At 36.5% G+C, this 25,180-nt stretch overlaps 1 protein-coding gene across 1 annotated transcript; it reads left to right on the top strand.

The window, feature by feature from the left end:
* Positions 1-2: 2 nt before the first annotated feature.
* Positions 3-21,043, top strand: LOC146166835 (regulator of nonsense transcripts 1-like). The gene is made up of 28 exons (XM_083383351.1): positions 3-138; positions 653-763; positions 1,918-2,087; positions 2,531-2,620; positions 2,990-3,157; positions 3,831-3,872; positions 4,648-4,786; positions 5,906-5,979; positions 6,282-6,454; positions 6,762-6,851; positions 7,187-7,295; positions 8,337-8,496; positions 9,088-9,209; positions 9,857-10,021; positions 10,528-10,642; positions 11,482-11,625; positions 12,284-12,412; positions 12,665-12,749; positions 13,370-13,487; positions 13,797-13,953; positions 14,462-14,604; positions 15,323-15,497; positions 15,974-16,061; positions 16,505-16,675; positions 17,222-17,335; positions 17,981-18,078; positions 18,757-18,882; positions 20,418-21,043. The coding sequence occupies exons 1-27, from the start codon at positions 43-45 to the stop codon at positions 18,871-18,873; spliced, it is 3,363 nt and encodes a 1,120-aa protein (XP_083239477.1). The 5' UTR covers positions 3-42; the 3' UTR covers positions 18,874-18,882; positions 20,418-21,043.
* Positions 21,044-25,180: the final 4,137 nt, after the last annotated feature.

Here is a 25,180-nt window from a genome sequence, read left to right as displayed (position 1 = left end):
TTGCTTGCTTTACTGTGCTTTTAACTAACCAAGACAAGCACAATGAGTAGCGTTGATGCATATGGACCAAGCTCACAGACCTTGACATTTTTGGACCCAGAAGATGGAGATCTCCTGGTTGCTGGTGGCGACACCCAAGTAATTAATTAACTTGTTTAGATTTGTTTTTGAAATTATTAGCTTTTTGTTTAAAGGCCCATTCACGCTACAGCTACGCTAAGCTGGGCGTGAAATTGTTTTCACTACAGCTGAGCTGTGCTGGGCGTAAAAATTGTCTTAAAACGTAACATTTTTCTACAGCTGCACTGGGCTTGAGTTTAGCAAAGCGTGAAACGTTCGCCACAATAGATTTTAAATGCAAATTACACTTTGCTAAGCTCAGTGCAGCTGTAGTGTAAACGGGCCTTAAGAGTTGTTTTCTGACATATGTAAACAACTAACAACTGTAATATATTTGTGTTTTCTTTTCGATATATTATGGGGTAGAGTTTAAATTTGTCTTAAGCAGTAATAAAGAAGTTTGTGATATTAAAATAATACTGCCTTTTCTTAACTTTTTTAGTATAAATATATACAACTTTTTGCCCATTTTCCATGATTATGTTCTATAGGTAGAATAGCCTTTCTAAAGTTTTTTTCTTCTTATTTCCAGGCAAGTGAATACGAGTTTACTGATTTCACAATTCCATCGCAAACACAGACTCAGACCCAAACTCAAGCCAGCCAGAGCCAAAGCCAGTTGGATGTGGTGGACAACAGTCAGGTACGTAATCCTGAAATGAAACTTGTCAATTATTTAACTATTCCGGAAAAGATTATAGTACATTGGTAGCCTTGAAAATGCTAGGTAATATAAATTACCTGGTTTTGGAAACTTTGAAGTTAGTCTGTAATGATTGGTTACTCTCCAGGATAAGTGCCTATTTATAGAATTTTACAACTAGTTATCTTACTCTTCTGTGCTACTTGACAACAACCTGTGTGCTGACTCCTCTAAGTAATAATTTTTGAATTGCTGGCCACACTAAGAAATAGATTACATCATGTGATATTACATATGAACTAGACGCATTTAGTAAACATAACCATTAACTTTTCTAAGTATGCTGAGAATCATCCCCTCTGATCAGTGACCACGTGTTTAGCAGGCCAAATGGGAGTCACCTTTAGTGGTGTTAACTGTTTTCAATATGCCAACTTAAAAAAAATATCTGCGATAGAACTAGCACACCGAATAATGACCAATTATACATCTCCTTTTTTTTTTTGATTTTATGTCGGAACACATACACAAAAATAACTATTGAAAACTACCACATGGGATTGCACAAACAGAGTTAAGTTAAAATATATTCAATAAAGTCATCGGACAATAATGAAATTTTATTTGTTATTTTACTAAACCATTTCTTGTAGTCTTTATTCACGCTTAGCTCAAAAATCTGATTTGGCAGTATTTTTTTATTTTTATTTTTAATTTGTCACTTTTTGTTCATTCGTAGCTTGAATTTTTTAATGTAAACAAGCATCGGAAACTTTGGTGAAGTTAAAAATGGAATATTAAAGGTATATATATATAACATTTGAACATCCTTCAAAATAGAAAAAAACATGATGGCGTATGCTATATGTAACAATTGGTGTTTAAAATATGTATTTTTTGCTTGTGCACTTCTGTGAAAAAAGTGTGAAAGTGCCCTCATGCATTTGTTTAAAAAATTACTTAGCAGAAACCTACTGCTCCTGGCCAAACTAGCTTTTAAGATTTTTTTAAACAAGCGTCTCAAAAAAACTTGTACAAAAGTAAAATGAAGTATTTTTGTTAAAAAATACTACAAATACCTAACAGAAAAGATGTCTGTTGTTTAGTGCATTATGTAATAATGTAATATACATTAAAAACATGACAATCTTCAGACACAGGACGCTGTTGGTGAAGAAGAGGCAAGAGACGGTGGACTTGAGGACGGCTTGGTTGGGCTTCAAGAGAGCATCCATGTTGCAACAGGGGTCGCCGATCTTCGCTTTGAAGAGGAGGAGGATGAAGATGCCTATTACACCAAAGATCTTCCTGAACACGCTTGCAGGTAAACGCTTGCTCCAAATCTGAAGTCATTGTCAATATTGCAATATTTCTTATTTAAATATGTGGCACAATTTTTTTGTCATTTCTATGAAAATATTATTTCCAATTTGCATTGTTTTATTTGAAATCACTACTTGTCCTAGTAATGGTGTTACAGATACTTAGTCACAATACCCTGGTTGACTCGATGCATGCCTAGTAAATGTAATAAAAAATAGCTTAATTCTAACTTCTATTTTAATCAAAATTTGATTTAATCAAATTTCTGACTGGGCAAAATATATCTAAATAGATACGCTAGTAAACAATGTTTCAAAAAGTTATCAAATTATCAAAATGTCTGCATAGTTTTTTCTTATTACATTTTTCAAAATGTGTGCATGCAAAATAAAAAAAAAATGTTTTATCCACATCCTTCAAGTACTTACATCACAACTCTTTTAGATATTGTGGCATTCATGACCCAAACTGTGTGGTGATGTGCAACACAACAAGAAAGTGGTTTTGTAACGGACGTGGAAACACATCGGGAAGGTTGGCAAAGATATTGTTTAAAATTGTCTTTTAGCCATTTGTGTACCAAGTTGGATTTTTTTTGCCATAATCACCTTATATTATTGGAAAAAAAAAACTTTTTTAGACTTTTTTTTTTTTAAATCAATCTCAGGTCTTCTAAACTTATTAGTCTTGAGACTCCTTTTAATTTATAAAACTGTTCGCAAACCTTTTACCGTAATAACCATTTTTTATGGTATATGTAACAGATGTAGGTGTAGCACTTTATGTAACCTACCAGCAAACCATGAAACTTGTTGCTGGACCAGACCCTCCACTCATAATTCTGATCTAATAAATAGTTTCACTGGATTGCATTAAAAATTGCAATGTATAATTACTAATTAGTCACATCATCAACCACCTGGTGCGCGCCAAATGCAAGGAGGTGACCCTTCACCGTGATGGTCAACTTGGCGACTCTGTACTGGAGTGCTACAACTGTGGCTGCAGGAATGTCTTTCTGCTCGGATTTATTCCAGCCAAGGCAGACTCGGTGGTAGTGCTGCTCTGCAGGTTTGATCTATTTCTGTCAGATTTGTGTTGTAATTTTTTTCCCTGGCCGTAGATTGTTGTTCTGATTTTCTACTATATTGTGATAATTTTTAAATCTTGCAATTTGACTATATCTGATATTTTTCAAAAAAGTATCTAAAATTATAATTTGTTCGCGAGGGGTACGTGTCTTCATTCATTCGAATTATTTAGGAATTGACGATGCCAGTATAGGCAAAATATATATTTCTTAAAAAATGATCATCCTGTTTTTACTCGAGGTTTTGAACTTTTAAGTTTTATTACTGTCGTCATAGGGTATGGGACTAACAATGGGCTACATCGGGCAAGTCACACACTATTTTAAGAACTATAGAAAAAGGGAAAATCTAGTACTTGTACACCATATTAGTTTCGGTCTGATTTCGCTCGCCCACAAATTACAAGGTATAAATCAGTGAACTTTTTTACCATGAACAGGTATACATCTTTCTTTATTTAAAATACCAGGTATCTTAACAGGAATTTTACTAATCTTTGTGTTTGGCAGCACTTTCCAAACACACTACCTACTATTGTCGAAGGACAAATGATTGTAACTCAAGCCCATCCCTTTGTTGCTTTTAAATTGTTCAAACTAAAAGCTGGCTTTCAAAAACCTTCTGTTAAGTTTTGCTATTTTATATGTTTTCAGACAACCTTGTGCAAACCAGAGCAGCCTAAAAGACATGAACTGGTAAATAATTAACTTTTGCTTAATATGTTTTGTTTAATTCACATAGCTCAATCTATAGAACAGTGTGACTTAAATGGTGTGTACTATCATGAGCATAACTAAAAAAATGGAACATGCTGTTAATCCCAGCAAATTACAAATACAGTACAATTTTTGCCCTTTGTGTTTTTCTAACTATTATCACTAAATTGTTATTATCGTTTTTGACTCTCTTGTGTTTTCACCCAATGTAGCACCAGGTACATTAACCATTGGATACATTTACACTACGAATGCTAAAGATTAATTTCTTAATTGTTTTTCAACTTCTTTTTCTGTCATGCAGATTACATTGGCAACAGTATTTAATGTTATAAAGAAAGTCCAACCCTTTTTGCTAAGTAGTCTATGCCCCAATGTAAAATCTTTGTGGTTGTGTTTATTTTGTTAACATCAACATGTACTGCAATAAGTTGAAGGTATGCCAAACTCTTATAAATCACTAGAACTTTTAAATGACTGACTTTGATCTAGGCAGGAAAGTCTAAAGAATGTTTGCAAATATCCATCTGATTTTAGTTATGTAAATGGATAAAATACATTTATTTACCATATAATTGCTAAATTCTGGTCGGACACGGGCGTCAGACTCTAGTTATTTTTAACAGACTCTGAAGACCTATGTAAAATTGATTTTAGATCTAAAATATTAGTGCTTTAAAGCTTATTTCTGAGTGTTTTCCTAATGCTCACATGAATGTGACAATACACTTAGCTGTGAAACAATTGTTCTCAGGGATGCCACCCAGTGGCAACCGCTGATTCAGGATCGCTGCTTCCTCTCATGGCTTGTCAAGATCCCATCAGAGGAGGAACAGCTCCGAGCACGACAAATCACCGCTCAGCAAATCAACAAGCTCGAAGAGCTTTGGAAGGTCTGTGCATATGACTTGTATTGTAAACTAGTATAGATAATAAATACTTTTAAATTTCATTCTAATCATGGTACAGCATATTTTGGGCATAAAGTTTGACTGTTATATGTGACACTTATTGATGTCATTCTAATGGACTAAAAAGCAAAATTCTAAAAATGATTAAAGGCAATGCTTTCCGAGACATAAATCCAAAATTAGCTTTAGGAAGTTATATATTGTTTAAATGGTAATTTCTTATTTCTGAGCAAATTAATTTCCCAAGGTAAACATCTGCGTAACCTCTAACCTGTATTACCTTGCAAACCATGATTAAAATGCCTATATATATTGGATCAGACATGCATGGTGAAAACACTAATAATAAGATGTAAATATATATGCAGAAAAAATCGGGCAATAAAGTTAAATAATTACTATTAGTTTTTTTGTGATATTTAATTTTTATTTTGCAAAATGTCGGGAGCAACACAGAAATATTTTTGTAGGTAAATTTTGTGATATAAACCCTTGTATCACAAAACAAAAATGTACATGTATATTGTATTGTATGGCTCATTTTCCCTTCATGTTTTTTTGCCAACACCTGATTAATTTCATTTTGTTTGTATTAATTTTTTTATTTAAACAATATTGTATTGTACTATTAATTATACAAGCAAATGTTTGTTTTTTATTTTTGAAATGCTGCACTACATTTCTGGTTGCTCATGCTTTCTTAAAGGATCCAAACACAAAAACAGCTAATTGTTGTCATACTTCCTGCTTATAATAACGATACACATCTCAAATGTCTGTGTATACTTTTTCTACAAATCCCCAATAGTTAATACAAGACTAGCTTAAAATTTAATTAGTTGTTATTAAAACAAAAGATAACTATTTTTAATAAATTAATTTTTGTCATGCTATTACCTCTACTCTTTTAATTATTTAAGTGGAATTTACTATGTCATCAAACTAAACAATTCTGGTTTACTAAAAAAACTAATGCCTAAGTTATGTTTCTTAACATATAAAAAGGATTGATTCTCCCATTTTGCATTAGGAAATTACTTTAATCAATTTTTTAATCCAAGTAACAAGTGTTAAATATTATCAAATTTTTGTATTTTGCAGGAAAATGAAGGGGCTACAATCGAAGATTTGGAGAAGCCAGGCGTGGATGAAGAACCTCAGGCTGTTCTGCTAAGGTTTGTTTTAAGTTTTTAATTGTGCAGAAATTCTCTGTCATTTGCTTTTATTCGGACGTTAAATAATATGTTTGCCTTTAGTTAGTTTGATAAGCCTTTGTATAAATATATTTATGATTGCATGGAAATGAACATGACAAGGCCTTAAAAAAACTTCTTTCTTATTGTTAAGATTTTGATACTATTTGATTACAGTAGATATAAACATTAAGAGGGAAATTGAAGATGAATATTCATTTTTTAATATGAGCATGAAAACAGCAGTGGAAATATTGTTACTTAATACAATACACAATTTCAAGGTACGAAGATGCTTACCAGTATCAGAACATTTTTGGTCCGTTGGTGAAGCTAGAAGCAGATTACGATCGTAAACTGAAGGAATCCCAGACTCAGGCCAATGTCACTGTTCGCTGGGATATTGGACTGAACAAGAAGAGAATTGCACACTTTCAACTACCTAAAACTGATTCGGGTTAGTGAAAAAAAAATGGAAGAGGGTTATTTGGGATTGTGTAGTATTTAAACGATATTGTGTAGAAAAAAAAATGGAAATGTTTTAAAGATTCTTTAGTTGTGATAATCTTAATTTTAAGTATGCTTGTAATACTGGATTTTCTAAATGAAGCCGCAACAGTAGTATGAAGAAACGCAGAATATAATGTTTAGAGATAAATAATTTAAGTGATAATTTTCTGACATAATTAGTCATAATGTATATTGGTCTGACTAGAAACTGATATGATACATTAAAATATGCGTTTTGACATTATTCTCCTCAGACATGAAATTGATGAAGGGTGATGAAATCAGTCTACGTCATCTTGGAACCTCTTGGGAAGGAAAAGGCCATGTTGTCAAAGTACCAGACAGTATCCTTTGGGTTTATATATTAAACTTGTATATGATTAGCATTATACATTTTGTTGAAAGAAGAACCTGTTTTACTGGTTCAAGTCTTAACATTTGATAAAATGTACTGTATGTCAAAACATCGTTATGGTTTTGACCAAAAGGTTGAAATTCTATTTTTTTACCTGTGTCCTATATCCCCGTTGAAGATCCAACTTTATTATGTGTAAACGAGGTATAAACCGACGTTTCGGAAGCAGCGATGCGATTTCTCTTTATTGGTGTGTTGCCTGGTGGAGCTAACACTATTTTCAAGTCTAGTATGTGTTGTCTTTCCTAACCAATGAACTCCCAGATCTGAGCGACGAAATAGCCATGGAACTTCGCTCGTCTGCGGGAGTTCCCCTAGAACACACCCGTAATTTTCAAGTCGATTTCGTGTGGAAATCTACTTCATTTGACAGGTGAACTTAACCTAATCGTTTGTAGCAACACATTTAAAATAGCCCTTGAAGTTCTACGCTTTTTGGACTTTTATCATATCAAACAAAATTAATTTTTGTAGATTTTAAAACTTTACTCCTCGTTATAAACCTTTGAACCTAACTACCAGCATTTGAGCAACAAAACAATAAATCAAACCATGTCAAATCAACACAAAAAAACTTGCTTTTTTGACATGACTCGATCAGATTCTAACAAAACTTAAAATAAATGTAAAACCTGAAATAAAAAGCTTTATCTGAATGTGTGTGCCGAACCTATTTTTAGTCTTTAAGTTTTTAACTATTTGCCACGTTGTTTAGGTTTTAAAAATTCTATGTATTTTCTGCTTAAGTGCGCTGTTGCTAAAAAAAAACAAAAAAAAACAGCCATATCTTTAAATATGCAAAATCTAAATTGACATACAACAGGACACAACAAACCGGTACATTTCCTGAAACTTTGTTTTAAAGTAAAGTTTGCCGCCCACAATAACTAACTTATGGCGAGGGATCATAAGACAACCTAAACCGCATATAACCATCAGGACAGTTATTTGTAATTCCCGCATTTATAGAATGCTTTTTAAACATCTAAAAAATCTTAATGTTAACAGAATACAACACAGCGGTACATTTTCCTAAAGCTATATTTTAAAGTAAAGTTTGCCTCTCACAGCAACTAAGTTATTGTGAGGGATTATTGACAACTGCAACCATATATAACTACCAGGATAGTTTTATTATAATTCACGCATTTATAGAATGCACTTTGAACATACTAAAAAAAAATCGTGATTTTAGCAGAATGCTACAAACCGGTTCATTTCTTAACGCTTTAAAGTAAAGTTGACCGCTCATAATAACTAACTTATGGCGAGAAATCATTAGACAACCTCGAGTCCTCGACCATATAAAACCACCAGGGCAGTTATTTATAATTCAACCAGGGCAGTTTATTTATAATCGCGAATTTATGGCATGTACTTTAAAAATGTAAAACAAAAATTGCGAATTTAACAGAATGCAGAGCTCGATGAAGACTTTCGCGGTGGACGAGGCTTCAGTGTCAGCCTACATCTACCATCGGCTCCTGGGTCATGAGGTTGAGGAACAAACGCTGAAGATCAACCTCCCGAAGAGGTTCTCCGCTCCTGGACTTCCTGAACTAAATCACTCCCAGGTGCGTTGGTGAAGTTTGCCGTGTTTCACGTTTCAGTATGGCATAGTTTGTATAACAAAAAATACTATTTGACCAAAATTAGAGGTCTACCATTACAAATAGTTAGTTGTACTTCTACGTAAAGTATTGTGTTTATTGTTGCTGTTTTGAATTCTAAAAAATCTGTGAAACAGCTCTTCAGATCAAAATTACAGACAGTTTTTCAGATAAGTTTTACTTTTTTTGTTTTTTTGGTTTTGCCGTAAATTTTGAAAATACAGCAACTAAATACTTTATACATGTCAGCTATATAATTTTTTATGCTGGGAAGTTAAGTTCAAGGAAAAATATTACTAACATACTTTCTTCTGTGTATAGATGTGTTAGCGATAACCGAATAACCAAAGACTTTGATCACACTCGATGGAAATCGACTTGACAGTTAAACAAAATAAAATGCCGACTTTAAACTTAAGAACAACAATTCATTAAATATCAAATCATAATTGGTTTTGTGGCTTCGTCGCCATGGATTTATCCATTTCTTAAAAAATTGCTATAAATATAAAATTTCCACTTTAAACAAATCTAATTAGCGTCATCTCTGTCCAGGTTTACGCTGTCAAGACAGTTCTCCAGCGGCCTCTGTGCTTGATCCAAGGTCCACCAGGGACAGGAAAGACAGTTACCAGTGCTACAATCGTCTACCATCTTGTCAAGTCGTGCGGCCAGGGGTATGAAAACATTTATTCACATTGAGAAATACACCCGCGACTCCAATTGAGTGTGAAATATTTATGCTTCTGTTTGGTATGTCAGTTACAAAGCTAAGATGTTAATAAAAATCAGCAAACATGTCTCGTTATCCATGTACATTTTTGCCCATAAACAAATTGGCAACTCTTGTCTTGCTTTGTTGATATAACAAGCCCCATTTCCAAACAAGTAGTGGTTTCTACGCTCAAAAATGGTCATCATTCCTCGAAAATGCCTCATTAACAGCAATACGCACGCATTTTGAACATAAACAAATTGCAACGGCCTTTGTCCTGCCCTGGTGACGTAACAAGCGCCATTTCCAGGCAAGTGCTAGTTTCTACGCTCATCAATATATTGGTCACAATTCTTCAAAAATGCCTCATTGACAGTAAGACACAGGCATTGTTGTACATAAACAGCATGAAAACTGCCATTGTGTTGCCCTGGTGACGTTCAAGCCTCATTTCCAGGCAAGTGCTAGTGTCCACGCCAAGCAACATGCTAGTTGCAATTCTGCAAAAAATGCCCCATTAACAGCAATACACACGCATTTTTGTGCATAAACAACATGACAACGGACATTGTCTTTCCCTGGTGACGTAACAAGACCCCTTTCTGTCAGGCAAGTGCTGGTGTGCGCGCCCAGCAACATCGCGGTCGACCAGTTGACCGAGAAGATTCACCGCACCGGGCTCAAGGTCGTGAGGCTTTGCGCCAAGAGCAGAGAAGCTATCGACTCTAACGTATCTTTCCTCTCTCTGCACAACCAAGTTCGCAGCATGGGAACGTAAGTTATTGAGTCGGCCTGCATGAAAAATGCCTTTGTTCTTTGAAGTTGTTATTTTTTCCAACATTTTGCGTTTTTTCACACCAACCTTTATCGGTAGTTGTTTTTTTTACGAATGTCGTTTCCTGTATATTCGTCAAAAAAAAATTTTAACTGTTTTTTTGTAATGGTTTAGCCAGAGCTGTATTTAACATTGCTGAAAAAATTTGTGTCAGTATTTTAAAAACTTTTTTGGCAAGTTTGGGACACAGAAGTCAACTAATGTCCTTGAAATTCTGCCTTTTTTATCCGCTAACCTAATTCCCTAAATCTTTGACATACACTATAAAACCCAACTTCCTAAACGGACTAGGAGCCGCCGTACTGAGCAATTCGATTCCTTCTTGCTGTTACTTCCTTTCAATAGGGGGGTCACATTAAAGTTAACACCACAAGATTAACTTTTTTCTATACTCTTAAAGGCAACAACCACTATTTACCAACCACCGACCATTTTTTATTTCCAGCTTGCCAGAGCTGCAGAAGTTACAGCAGCTTAAAGACGAAACCGGCGAACTTTCGTCGAACGACGAGAAGAGATACAGGGCACTGAAGCGGAACGCCGAAAGAGAACTGCTTCAGGTATTTTCTTTCACGATAAAAAAATATCACACCAGGAATGTCCGATAAATATATAATATCGGATCAGAGCCGATACCCGATGACAAGTGGTAGTATTCATACTCGTCCGATACTGGGGTGGTATCGGTGCCGATCCGATACTGAACTAATATATAGGAATCTCAGCCATGAAATGCGACAAAACTTCGCGATTCCTACCTTGAAATGTAAATAGGTTACTAACTACAGATAATTAAACTTCTTAGCGTTAAAGTCATTTTTTGTCTGGAAAAATGCCTTTCAATTGGAATAATACATTTGAACGTTTTAATTTTATCATGGTAATGACATCATTTGGTATCGAATCGAATTGCGATACTTTTTGTACAAAATATCATGTATAAAGCGTAAAATGATCTCTTGTTCTGTCCATCGACGATAAAAATCTCTTGCCACTACCAAATAATTTCGATACTATTGTTTTTTCTGTTCGGCGGTATTAGTAATTGGCTGATCTGTAACTCACTTGGTACTTTTAAAATACTATTTTGAAGTGTAAAATTGAGAAAAACTGTTGCATCACCCGTGTATTCATTAAGTCATAGCAATAACTTTACATCACTTATAAAGTAACAAAAAAACGAATTAACAGTGTCACCTGATAAAAACAGGTTATACATCACCCTGTCAATTTTACACATGCATGCTGCACACTGTCTCTGTCTTAAAAAAGTACGACAACAGTGTTGAATTAGCCCAATATCTAAAAAAAATCGTAAAATTTTTACAGTATTTTTTTAAACTTTTTTTTACACCCCGTATTATTTCCTACGTTGTTTTTAACAACATTTTATTTTCAGAACGCCGACGTAATCTGCTCGACCTGCGTTGGCGCTGGAGATCCCCGCCTGGTCCGCTTTCGCTTCCGTTCGATTCTGATCGACGAGAGCACACAGGCCACTGAACCCGAGTGTATGGTGCCCGTGGTGCTCGGAGCAAAACAGGTGAGCACGTTAGATATTGGACAATACTTGGTCATTGATCAAGCTTTTCGTTTTAAGGGTGGACTTTTATTTTATTTAAAGGCGGGACTTGACTCGATTACAGTCCGGCATTTTCGCTGCCCGTATGCTGCTATATTTTGTTCTCTTTTTTTCTCAATGTTGTTAAATTAAATAAAAAAAATTTTTGAATCTTTAATTGCCTAGTTTTTTCACAAGACACTTATATATTCTTTTCGGTACGATCAACGTTTTTCAGAATTATTTCTCATCCATCTGCCATTCGATTATATGCGTGCACACAGATTACAATTTTTTTACAGTGTTATAATAAGTCGTTAGCTCAAAACGTAACCATACGGATCATACGCGGCAAACTTAAAATAATATAACATAAATTAAGAGCAATATACGGACAAATGAGGTCCGACTTAACCATTATTTGCCAAACTGACTTTTCTGTTAGATTTAACTTTTTCAATCAATTTTCCAATGCACTTTAAAACTAATTAGAACCATCCACCGATGTTATTACTTTTAAGATATGTATCAACATTATTTACCGACCAACGCCTTGCCTATACCTCAATTCCACACATGTTCGGACTGTCTCCACTGCCCTTGTAATTCCAAACGATTCCAACTTTATTCTTGTTCTCAGCTCATACTGGTTGGCGACCATTGCCAGCTCGGCCCGGTGGTTATGTGTAAGAAGGCGGCCAATGCTGGACTCGCTCAATCGCTCTTCGAACGACTTGTTGTGCTCGGCATTCGACCAATCAGGCTGCAGGTGCAAATTGGGCCTTAAAACTAGATATACACATCACATTTTTACTTGTTTTCATGGACATATAAAATGTAACTACATACAATGCATTTATTTGGTAATTCAATAAAGTTCAATAATTTTTTCCAATGAAATGATACAAGCGTCATATAAGGATACCGGCCTACTGATTGTGGCGAATAGGATGAGTTATCACAGCTTCGACCCCTACGGAATCGGTACCTTGTTTAACACTTTTCTGTATTGCATGTTTAGGTGCAGTACAGAATGCACCCGGCATTGTCGGCTTTCCCATCCAACATATTCTACGAAGGATCACTTCAGAACGGCGTCACTGCTGGTGAGTGTCGTCTGTTACGCCACGCTTACGACGCAACACCATTTGTGTCTTGCACTGTGTGTGCAATTTTACGTGTGCAAGTCGGAATAATTGTGTAGCAACGAACCAGTATTTGTACGTACCTTTATGGATTGAAAAATGAGTTGTGACTGTTTAACAAGGGTTTCCGCGATATCTTGAACCTTTAAATGTGTTTCAATTAATTTGTATATTGAATAGTCTTAAAAAACGTCATATTTTTCAAGTTTAAAACGTTCTTGCCTTGATTTGCAGCTAAACTTGTACGTTTAGAAAGAACAATGTTTTAATTTATTTGTTATTAGGTTGACTATAACTGTTATATGTTTTTGGTACTATAATTATATTTAAAACTTGTCGAGTGATCGAATTTTAGGTCATTGAAAAGCTATCAATTTTCTTCTAAAACTCCTGAAATATTTTCATAGAAATGTGTGGCAACCCCACTCTGAAAATATCCTGATAATGGGATGTTAAAAGTACCTACGAGTTTAAAATATCTTTAAGCGGCATGATCCGCCTAGTTTTGCTTGTATAGACCAGCCCTAACCCAACGATTTTGCCATAGTTGTAACCAAACTGACTTTCCAATATGTTTAAAGGGGAGCGAATGCGCAAGGGACTGAGCTTCGCCTGGCCCTCGCCCGACAAACCGATGTTCTTCTACAAAACCTCGGGACAGGAAGAGATCGCCAGCTCCGGAACATCCTATCTCAACAGGTAAGCGCGTTTGATCATTCAACCACGATATAAACTCGTTGTCAATAACCGATTTCGTTAAAAAGAATAATATGATTTAATATTGATCCGTGATTTAAATTGGTGTTTTATCCGTGCCCTTGTTCATTAGTTATCTTATAGTTATTTTTTTTTTGAGTTTACAATTAATTCTTGAACCAACTTGTCAAAAATCACAACTAAGTCTGTGATCGTTTAAAGTTCAATCTGAGTTCTTTATGGCCACTCAATCAGTGTATTGATCCTTCCTAAATTCGTGTTGGATCCGTGAAACTGTTGTTTTTGCTGTAGAACGGAGGCTGCAGTGGTGGAACGAATAACGACCAAGTTCCTCAAGTCGGGAATCAAGCCGGAGCAGATCGGTATCATTACACCGTACGAGGGTCAGCGGTCGTACCTGGTGCAGTACATGCAGTACTCTGGGTCGCTGCACTCTAAGCTCTACATGGTAGGTTGGATGTTTTGTTTGGAAACCTAAAATCCCCCCTTCATTGCTAAAACCAGGGCGGCGTAGAAAACCGTTCGCAAAATAGTTTTTAAGATTTTTTTTAAATTGTTGAATAAGTGTTTTTACCAACTTTTACGAATACAAATATGAGAAAAACGGTGTTTGACCTTTGTTTACAACCACTTAAAATTAGCTATTAAGTGGTAAATAATTATAATAACACACAACTGTATTAATGTGAGCGTTGACCATTTACCCCCCACAAATCATTGCCTTTAGACTTGAAAAATATGCTATACTTACACAACCAGGTCTACTATGCGATTCTTGTAAAGCTTCTCCACTAGCGTCCTAAATCTGTTTTTCATCAATGTAATAAAAAAGCTGCAGTTTGGCGTATTTCTCATTAGATGCAAAGCTCTTTGATGCAAAATGATACTGTAAAAAGACGCGCCTGAGGCGTTTACAAAAGTGGTCTAAACTCTATTTTCCTCTTTGTTTAACACAGGAGGTAGAGATTGCGAGCGTGGATGCGTTCCAGGGACGAGAGAAGGACTTCATCATCTTGTCGTGTGTGAGAGCAAACGAGCATCAAGGAATCGGATTCCTCAACGACCCAAGGAGACTTAACGTCGCCCTAACGAGGGCCAGGTACAGCGCTAGTGAAAAAAATTGCGTGCTCTTAGTCCAGACAATTGCAGTGTTCAACTTGTTATTATGAAATACAACATCATATGTCTCCAATTAGGGGTTGGTAAAAGCGAAACTAAATCTATGAATTACTTGACATGTTTGTGGGGATTATACTCGATAATGCCATAAAATGAAAATAAAAATTGGTTATATATTCAGCCATTTGCCAAGTAAAACCGTTCTAAACAATTCTAATTTTAGGACATTACCTCCACATAAAGCAGTGCTGCGCACTGGCATAACTGTCTAAGCCTAACGAATATAAATAAGAACCTTAAAAAACGCTGAAAGAGAACGACAGAAACTTTTCAAAACATGTGCATTTTCACATATGCATGTGGCTGAATCACGCTAGAGCAGTGATTCCTAAACTGTGTGGCGCGGTACCCTAGTGTGCCACGAAACTTTTTGTAATTTTGAAAAAGAGAGTATTTGTATTGCCAATAGGCATACACGCAAGTAATTTAGACTGAAATTTGCACTATTCAATACAAATTAGTAATTTCGAGACATTTGCATTTTGGTTGTCGTGCGTTAAGGCGATTGTAAAATGACTGTACTGTTGTTCTGTTAAAAATGTACCGCGAAATAGTCAAGACTTTTTTAGTGTGCCTTGAGCCAAAAATGTTTTGTGAACCACTGCGCATTTAATTTCTTCTATTTTTTACGTTGTTAGATTCGGTGTGATCATTGTGGGCAGCCCAAAAGCACTTTCCAAGCAGCCTCTCTGGAACCACCTGCTCACCTACTTCAAGGAACAACGCGCTCTGGTTGAAGGACCCCTAGGAAACCTCAAGGAGAGTCTCATGCAGTTCTCCAAGCCGAGGAAGCTCACAAACGTACTCAACCCTGTGAGTGAAATAGTCACTGTTTGACTTCTAAACTTACGAGTGTTTAACACTATTTGTATTTACAACTCCTCCTTCCTCCTTACTCAAGCACCTTGTAAAAATACACAGGTGGACAATTTTACAATTGTTAACCGGACAAGCCACTGACATTAAAGTAATGTTTTTAACAAATCCCCATGACATTCATCAAAGTAGTTCGAAAATTTACGCTGAGATTTTCGTTTTTGAAGTGTTCCAGACGATTGCTTTTTCCCGTTCTATATATATAAATGTGTCGGGGGGTCGCTGTCACGGTGAGCATTTAATTTAAAACAAGCATACTTTCCATTCCTTTGTTGTCCTAACACAACGCCAAGTCGCATATGGCCGTTAACTTGCTATATATTCAGCTTTTTGCGGAGGTGATAACTTCTACTCCTGAACAAAGCGGACGAGGATAGTTTGTATTGACACCTGTTTTCTACTTGTTGTTTTAGGGCGGCCGCTACATGAGCAATGCGATGTGGGATGCTCGCGAGGCTCTCATTCCTGGCGGGGCTTACGACAGGGCAACACCCTACAACGGTAAGCTTTTGATGAAATCTCTTTTTTGTTCAAAACTAAAAGCAAATGACCAAATAAGCTAAAAGCAAATGAGCTACTTACAAAATAAAAAATAATTTTGGCGCACGCGGACTTTTGCCGCCTTTTTTTTGAGTTGGTCTTTTTAATGTTCGTCGTGATATAAAAGTAAGACGACGCAGCCAATGTGGCCGCTCTCTTTTTTGTACAGAAAATTTTAGACCCACACAAGTAGGTTACTAACTTTTGCGTGGTCTTCCATGTTTCTGCCACGGAAACAATAGCAAATAGTAAAATATTGTTTGAAGCAATATAACCGAGTTGCCTGTCTTAAAAAAACAACGCCCAACTACGACTCCAAACCTTTATGTCTAAGAACTACACGATTACTTTGCACGCTTCAGTTCTACCACTAATACCCTCCCGTTTTTCACCTTCTTGCGCAGGCAACTTGCCGCCTCGTCACCAGTACATTCGCACCCACGACCAAATGGGAATGATCAACAGCAACCCGGCACTACAGGCTCAGCAGGCAGTAGGCAACCTTCCGGTGCCTGTTAATATGTACATGAACCCAACCATCCCACCCAACTACTTCGCCAACGGACAGCCGCAAGGTTGCTTATAGATCGTTGTGTGTCGTTTTTTAGCTTTTTTTGCAGTCGAGCTTTTCGTTAGGTTAAGATTCTGTTTAAGAAGTATAGTATACTAAAGCATTTTTTGTCTCATTAAGAAATACCTTACTTTCACCCTAATCCGGCTCTTGGTTGCAAAATGGCTTATTTGTTTTTTTTTTGTGGGACAAATTCTGGTAAACTTTATGTATGGGTACTGGCCAGTGTTATTCAACCTAAACCTTTGTGCGTGCGATTGAGCGTAATCGTACAGCAATAGAAAAACGTGGAGATATCGAAAAGCACAAACAGGTGTCAGTAACACGGTGATGTTCAGCAAGAACAAGTAGATTTTGGGACTACTCTATAATAGCTTCAAATACGGGATATTTATTGTACGCTTTGAAATTAGGCTATAAAAATAGTTTTTTCTAAAATCTCACGGGAATGTATAGTAAACCTACATCGTTGTTGGTTACTTAAAATATATAAATAAATATATATTTAGCTGCTTTAGTGGCTGATAATAACTATTCTATGACGTCACAGGCCGACCTGCTGCCAAGGGTAGAGCCCCCAGACTGAGCCGACAGCTACGTCATTCGCAGGGCACCAGCCAACAAGGAACCCAGTCCCAGGAAATGACGCAGAACTTCTCGCAGGGTGAGGGATCAAGTTATGTTACTTTGTCGTATGTTTTTTGATGTCCATAGGCTATTTATATAAAATTATACATACATACAAACCTCATAATGTTTTTACCCGTTTTGGGGCAAACTGGAGTTTAAGTAGTAACTCAGACACCCATTTCGTTAATACTTCACTCGAAAACTGTTCGAAATTATTAAGTTTTACTGCAAGCGATTAAATAGTTAACTAAAAACAACTGTTTTAGAAATTAACCCACTGTTGCTAAGTGTTTGCCGATATGTATCTTGATAACGCTGACTGATATAAGATAGATACGATAAATGTATATTTGTTACCACTAATAAAAACACAGTAGCTGAAGGTTTGCGATGAACCATAAAATGGCCGTCGAGTCAGTTGACCTTTAAGGTATAAGAAATTCAGGTTACGATAAAAATACGAATTACTAAAGAAAGGAGAAAACAAGACTGAAGACAAACAATATAATTAGAACAAAACTACATTTGTATCCCTTGAATTTATTTTGAACACTGGATAAATACACCTAATGGTAAAGTTGGTAGAATGGAAAAAATATTGTAACGGTTTGGTTGCACCTCAGCGGCTCTCATTAAAATTCATATCTTTTTTACGTAAGAGACCTTGTATATTTGACAGGCGCACTGACACAGAACTACGGCGCTGGCCTTTCCATGAGCCAGCCTATTAGCCAGGGAATGAGCCAGCTTGGATTGTCACAGGCCGAACTTTCACAGGTAATTTTGCGTGTCTGGTTGAACTGGTGTTTCTAGTTTAAGCGTGTTGCGTCGTTTTCGCTAAACCTTGTATCGTTTAAAGCTTAAACCTTAAACCTTTTAGTATTTTGGTATCAATTTTCAAGTGTTTAACGGTGGAAGTAAGACAAACTTGAAATAGAATCCATATTTTAGAGATTACGGTGTTCTATAAGCAAGTGGTTTTGACTGTGTCAATACCTCAATTTGCCTAAAAATGTCTTAAACATTAATGTTTACTTGTCACAAAAATAAAATACGCGTTTTTAGGTGCCAGGTTTTCAACAATTTGGCAGATCACGAATTATGCACTTGAAATATAGACAATTTTATCGTTATATAGTGCCACCTGATTACCGTATACTTTATTAGGGCGAATATTTTTTTAGCAAAAAAAGTCAAATATTTGTCAAAATTATTTCGAGTCAAAATCGTTTACCAAATGCACAAAATTCGTTCACAAAATTACCAACAACGGCAGTGAGCTTTCGGAAAGTGTCCCTGTTTAATATTTTATCAAATTTAGTTTTGAATTACAGCTAACAACATTTTAACTGTATTATAGTACCATTAGATCATAGCAAATCAAGTGGTTTTTCCGAGTGCACTGTTTCAGGGGTGTGCACAGTGACTTTAAAATCCCTTCGCTTTTCATTGCAGGACAGCTACATGGGAGACGAGTTTCGCTCCCAAGTTGACGTAGCTCTGTCGCAAGACTCCACCTACCAGGGTGAGAGGGCCTACGCGGGACAGGGACTCAACTTTTCCCAGTACTAGAACAATCGCGTAAGTTATAAAGATTTTTTCTTTCTCTGCCGTCGCTACTGTTCCAAGAAAATGGCTGTTAATTTATTGGTTTTAACTGTTTTGAAAATTGTTCAAGATACTTGCTATGCTAGAAGGCTGCATCGGCAGTATTAGACCAATGCTTTCTTTTCTATCAGTACTTTTTAACCTTTTTAATTTCCATCCGCACAAAACAAGCACAGTAAGTTTGCAACCTTTAGTTTTATTTGCGAAATAACAATGAAAGGGTTTGTGTATTAAAACCGTGTGTCTAAGCCTTGACCGATATAAAATAGATAGCTTAAGCTGCAATGAACCACTATACGAGACTATATTACTGTACCCAGGGGCGTATCCAGAAATCCAAAAAGGGGGGGTTTCGAATTTTTAACTTAGGAATTCCCCGTTTGTCCGTCTGACGTTAATGACGTCATAATATAGCGACGAATATGACGTCATAAAATAGCAATTGTAATGACGTCATATGCTTTTCATGGCCCAACGGTAAAGAAGCGCTGATCTATTTCCAAAAGACACCTTCAAAACGCAAACAAAGCGAACGCAGGAAGATCATTCGCGCAAAGCGCGAAAATTTTTTTGCACTTTCGTAGTTAAATGGCCAAAAAGTGTTTGAAATGGACTTTTGTATAGTTTGTCAAAGAGGCGGTGGGCGGATCCGGCCTGCAGGCCGTAGGTTGCCGACCCCTGTCTCACACCGACATTTGATATTAACGCGGACAGCAAACAGTGAGAAACATCAGCACCGCCTAACTCGACGTTTTCAGCGAAAAAAAGGCGGAGACCGCTTGATTTATTGTTGCTGATTGTCGAACACACACTTGCTGATCAGCCAACCCAAACGAATAACGAAAGGCGAAAGAGAAAAACTATCTAGCGTTTACGGTCGACCAAACAAAAATAGAAAAACAGCGTTTTTCCTTTGATTTTAATTTCGCATTAGCTTAAGGCGCGTGACCTAATTACATTAAAAACATTGCCGCTTAGAACGGTGTGTAAAACTCTGACAAAAACAAAAAAATACAAAAAACGATAATGTCACTTACAAAAAGGGGGGGGGGGGGTCCGAACCCCCCAACTACTACCAAAAAGGTTTTGGGTACACTATGCACGTATCTCTAATGTATCTTGATTATGAACTGCAAAGCCAAAATAGGCGAGTAGATCGACATTATCTTGATTAAGACGTTTCAATTCATAATCAAGCTACAAAAGTTTTTAAATAATAAATAAAAGGGCGCGTAAACAACTACCTAACTATTAGAGATTATATACATAATTTTATGTTAGTAATTCTAATAATAATTCGACGTCTACCTACAACCTCGCACCATTATTCTCCAACCTTGTAACCCGACTTACGGTAATCCTAAACTAGGTTTTTACCTACCAAAAAGGATTTTAAATAATAAGCTAAGGGCTCATAACTATTAGTTTTCGTATACTTTATAATTGAAGTTTCTAACACGTCTAAGCTTAAACACAGATTTAAACATATTTATCCTTGCGCCCACAAGGTGGTGTGCGAGAGCCCAAGCAGCATCGACCATCTCTGAGAGCGGATGAGTGCAACGGTAAACAATCTAAAGTGGAGGAGAGGAGCACAAACGTCCACTCTAACGCCCCCAGCGGTGGAAACTAACGCAGATTTTATTTGGGGCGCAGCAATTTTCTGAAAAAAAAAAAAAAAAAAAAAACGGCGAAGGTTCTTAAAACTGGCGTTGGGCGAGTGTTCGAAATAAATTCGACAAAAGATCTGAAATTGCGAAGGCGCCCAAAGCAATGTAAATAAACGCCTTTTTCTTATCTTTAAACAGTTTTTCACCAACTCTGTAAATTCTCTTAGTTGGCTGAAGGTTATTCAACTGTGAATAAAGGTCGAAAATAAAAACCTTCTCAGGCGAGAATTTTTTTAGGTTTTACCCCGTTTTAGGGGTTTCCCCTAATCGCCCCACCGTCCCCATTCTGCGCCCCATCGGTAAAACGAAAAGTAAAATCGAATCTTCCATCGTGTCGGAACGGCGAGATAGGTCACGTGATGCTGCGCTGACCGGGCGAGATTTTCTTTGTTGTACAGAGCGAGTGTAAAGAAGCGATTTAATCCCCTTTTAATACAAAAGCGTGCGTCGGTGTAAGTTAATAAGTTAATTGGCCAGATGCCAGCATGAGTGTAAACTTTATTTCGCGGGTTTGATGCTATAAAACATGTTCTCCTTGATAGCACACAAAAAATAGTATTGTTTTGTCTGTCTTGGGTTCAATTTCTGCAAGGTGTGGCATATTATGAGTGGCGCGATGTTAAAACGCATTCGTTTTGAATATTCTAGAGCTTTTGATTGTATTTTTCTTGACCGGTATAAAAAAAAACATTTCAATGCGTTATCGAAACGCATTATGGCCGTTATCAACTATACATACTTTAATCCCGTTGTTTGTCGGCCAAACCCCAGCTCTGTAGCGTGTGTTTTGCTCTGGTGTTTTAATCCCTTAAGAAATTGGAGTTGAAACGTGTTTAATAAACTGTTCGCCACGCACTGGTTGTACCTTACTGTTCGGGACGGATTTGTCAGCTAAACAAAAAACGTTGCTTTTTTTTTTTTAAATTGAAATTTACAGCGATGTTGCATGTGATCTACATGAGACAAAAAATGTTTGCTGGTCTGATGGTCTTGGGTTTTATTCGACCTTGTTCGCGTTTGCGAAATTATTTGTGCCCAAGTGCACTGCACCAGCCGTCTATGCAGCAGAATTCATGACAACAAAATTGAAAGTATAAGGAAATCGGCAGAAATTTAACGACAAACCTAGACAAAGTGTTGAAATATTGCTAAAGAAGAAAAACGAAAAGTCATTTAAATTTATTGTGTACGTACTTTTTTAAGGTTTGTATTTTTTAAGATTGACTACGAAAAAAAATCGATTTGACTGCTTTTAAAGGTTTGTATTTTTTTAAGATGCACTACGAAAAAAAGTAGGGCTTGTGCCTGCAAGTGTGCCAAGAACCGTGCATAGTTTATTTGTCGGTGGTTTGTTAACTGGTAGCTTGTTTAAAACTTTTTCGCACGTCAATTAATATCGCTAAACTTGTCCAATTTCCACAACAAATCTAATTGTATGTATGTAGCAAGCAACCGACTTGGTACAAATAACTTACAGAAACGAAACATTAATTGACAAATACTGAATCCGGGTTGTCTTGTAAAGGCCATTACCAAAATCAGTTTGCCAAATAAGGATTGTCGTGAAAACAGGGCAATGCTAGAAGAATGTAGCCTATGAGCTTAAAACTCTCGCCTTTATGGTTAAAGTGCCCTACGTTCGTTTTGGATGGTGCCACACGCCCCTTTTGGGCTGAAACGATTTTATCAAAATAAACTGGCTCAGTCATGCTAGGAACATCAATCAGATTAAGAATTTGTTTTACAAATTTCCGTCATTAAAATGGGCCAAAATACAGTTTCTGGGATACGCGGCTGGTACTGGGATCTGTAAAAGTTATAACAGATGAGTCTAACAGTGAAATGTGCATAGCATGTACTATGTACAAAGCGTAAATGAAAAAAAAGGTTATATAAGTTAATATGCGCGCAGAATCCTCAAGGCTAGAACCTTACGCACGGAGTCAAAGGAGTCTGCGGCTTTGGGGTTGACAAACACTGATCTAGAGCCAACGAAGATACATAAAAGTTGAACAGGATTCAGTAATAAAGAACTGTTTCTTTATAGCGTTGTCAGCCTGATGCTAGAAACTTCATTTCTTGTGCCATTTGTAGATGTTGGCCTGCGCTCCTCGTCATCACAGCAGAAACATAACATCCGTCGTAAAAGCTTGAAAGTGGCTTGACGTAGTTTTCTAGAGAATATATACAGTTGTCAATGTTTAGCTACAGAAACTGTGCTGATTTATTTATCAAAATGCCAGTAATCAACTTTGGATGTGGATAGACCACCAAAATCAATTTTATTAGAAAATAGCTTAACGCAGACGTTACAAATCTAGTTCAATTAGAATCTAAGGTTGATGTTTAGACACTATCGTACTCACTTGCTGGCAATGTTGTAGAACAGGGGATTCAAGCATTCGCTAACCCTGAGAAGGATCATTGCAATTATGCGCAGTTTGTCGTCAATTTCCATTTGTGTATATAACCGCATACCGGCTTGTTAGAAGAATCCAATAATCGATAACAGTGATAAAATACTGAAACACGCAAAGTTAAACCATAAATACAAAGTTGGAATAAATAGTTCATTTTTTAAATAGGTTCTTTTTGCCATTATTTTGAACTTTTTTATCATATCGCCTTATATATAAGTTATAATAGCCTATGTGTAACATATTATTTGCAAGCAACGATTCCTAATTTGTTTTTATAGTTCGAACACAAATTACTAAGGCAAACCAACTTTTAAGACGCTGCTTTGCCAGTAATGCGTAATGATGTTTGAAAATGGTCATCAGGTTTAGATCACCAATCCAGGGCCTCCTAAACTGGGGACCGCGTAACGTGGTGAAGGGGTCACGGATAATAAGCCTATGTATAATTTGTTAAATAAAGTTTTAGCCTATATCTATAAAATTGTTATTTGTTTCTTTTTTAAGTCAATGACTTGACTTAAGTCACTGTTTTTAAATGACTTGAGTTAAATTAAGTCTTTCAACCAAAGTGACTCAATTCGACTTAGCCTTTTCGACAAATGACTCAACTGGACTTAAATCGTTTTGATCAGCCAACAGCAGATTTCAGCGGATTCGAAAAATAGATATTAATATTAGACATATTTGTTGTCATGACTCAAGTGATGGAATGACTTAAGTGCACGAATTGACCTGACTAAATCTGTAGGGCAAAATAGACTTGACTTCAACCAATTTAATAAATGTATTGTCTTGAAGTACTTCAATTATATACGATCTATTACACTTAGTTGAAAAACATCTAAACCTGCTGTTTGCATTAAATGTTAACCAACTTAACTTGCTATTCGTGTTGTTTTGGATTTTACTATGCAAATGTATGTATAACATGGAACGTGTTACCAACTTTGTAAGTATAAAATTTATGTTGAATGCCATAGACGAGACTTGGACTTGTTTGGTAAAGGTTTTATCCAGTCCAGGATAACCAATTGCAAAAGAGTCCATTTCTTCAAACCTTAATCGAAGTCAATATTTTTTTATAAAGATTTGCTTCAATTTGAAGTCATTGTCGTTTGCGCAAGACTCCATCTATCAGGGTGAGAGGGCCTACGCGGGACAGGGCTCGCCTTTTCCCAGTATTATTATATAGAACAATCGCGTCAGTTATAAAGATTATTTTATTTCTACTGTCGGTGCTATTTAAAGAAATGGCCGTTATTTTAATGCTTTACTGGTTTTGAAAATTGGTTAAGATACTTGCAACTCCGAAGAAACGCGAAACGCGAGGATAGGTCATTTCTTTGTTGTACAGAGCATGTGTAAAGACACGATATAAACCTCAATTTAATATAGAAGCGTGCGCATGAGCGACGCCCCCCATCGTCCTATACCATCTCCCTTCAGTTTCAGGCGTTATTTGGGCCACTTAAATCTTTTTCCGTGGAATTTACGACTTATTCTGACAGGTTTTGGTATTATTGAGACGACTTAGATCGTATGCTGTGGTGTATATTACTGCTTAGCCTATGAGACTTGATTGTGACGTTATTGTTAATAGTATGCTATTATATGGGCCGAAAATTTATTTTCGGGACATATCTTCTTTTTGCTCGAATCTTTTATGGTTTTTTTGGTTTGTTTCAGACCGTTTTTTGTCCAGAGTTTTACAAGAAAACTATAATTTGGAGCGACTTCAAATATCCATACAAGATGGAGGCGTATATGTAGATGAGCCTTGGGTTTGGAAGTCTATTTACCTAGGGGCCTTAAGCTGAGGGTACAAATTGCGAACAAAATATGATGTCATCGTAAAATTGTTTTAAGCTCTGTACTCCAACTTAGCGGTAGCAATATTTCCCAAAAAGGATATGGTTAAACGAAACCGGCAGACTGTCTAGCGTTACGCGACAATGGGGCACTGTTAAATCAGCGAAACAGCTTCCGCCAAGGGAGTACATTCTGCTTTGAAACGCCAGACACAAGTATGTCAATACTTACTGCCACAACCTAAACATCTTCCCTGCCATCGGCTGTTATCTGCAATTACCAAAACTGTCCATTATGTTTTTTATAAGCCTATAGATTTGTGTATTTTTATTCATTAATGCATTAGGCAAACCACAATATAATCCATTATTT

The sequence above is a fragment of the Ascidiella aspersa genome, chromosome 1 (genome assembly GCF_963924565.1).
Source record: "Ascidiella aspersa chromosome 1, kaAscAspe10.2, whole genome shotgun sequence".
Classification (NCBI taxonomy): domain Eukaryota; kingdom Metazoa; phylum Chordata; class Ascidiacea; order Phlebobranchia; family Ascidiidae; genus Ascidiella; species Ascidiella aspersa.
Note: the sequence above shows the minus strand (reverse complement) of the source record. Positions and strands in the feature narration are given on the sequence as shown.

Bases quoted from the DNA above. Each gene is read 5' to 3' on its own strand.
- LOC146166835 (XM_083383351.1), top strand. From the start codon at position 43: ATGAGTAGCGTTGATGCATATGGACCAAGCTCACAGACCTTGACATTT. The intron at 10,643-11,481 runs GTATTTTCTTTC...TTTTATTTTCAG, and splicing joins CCGAAAGAGAACTGCTTCAG to AACGCCGACGTAATCTGCTC. The intron at 16,062-16,504 runs GTAAGCTTTTGA...CTTCTTGCGCAG, and splicing joins CAGGGCAACACCCTACAACG to GCAACTTGCCGCCTCGTCAC.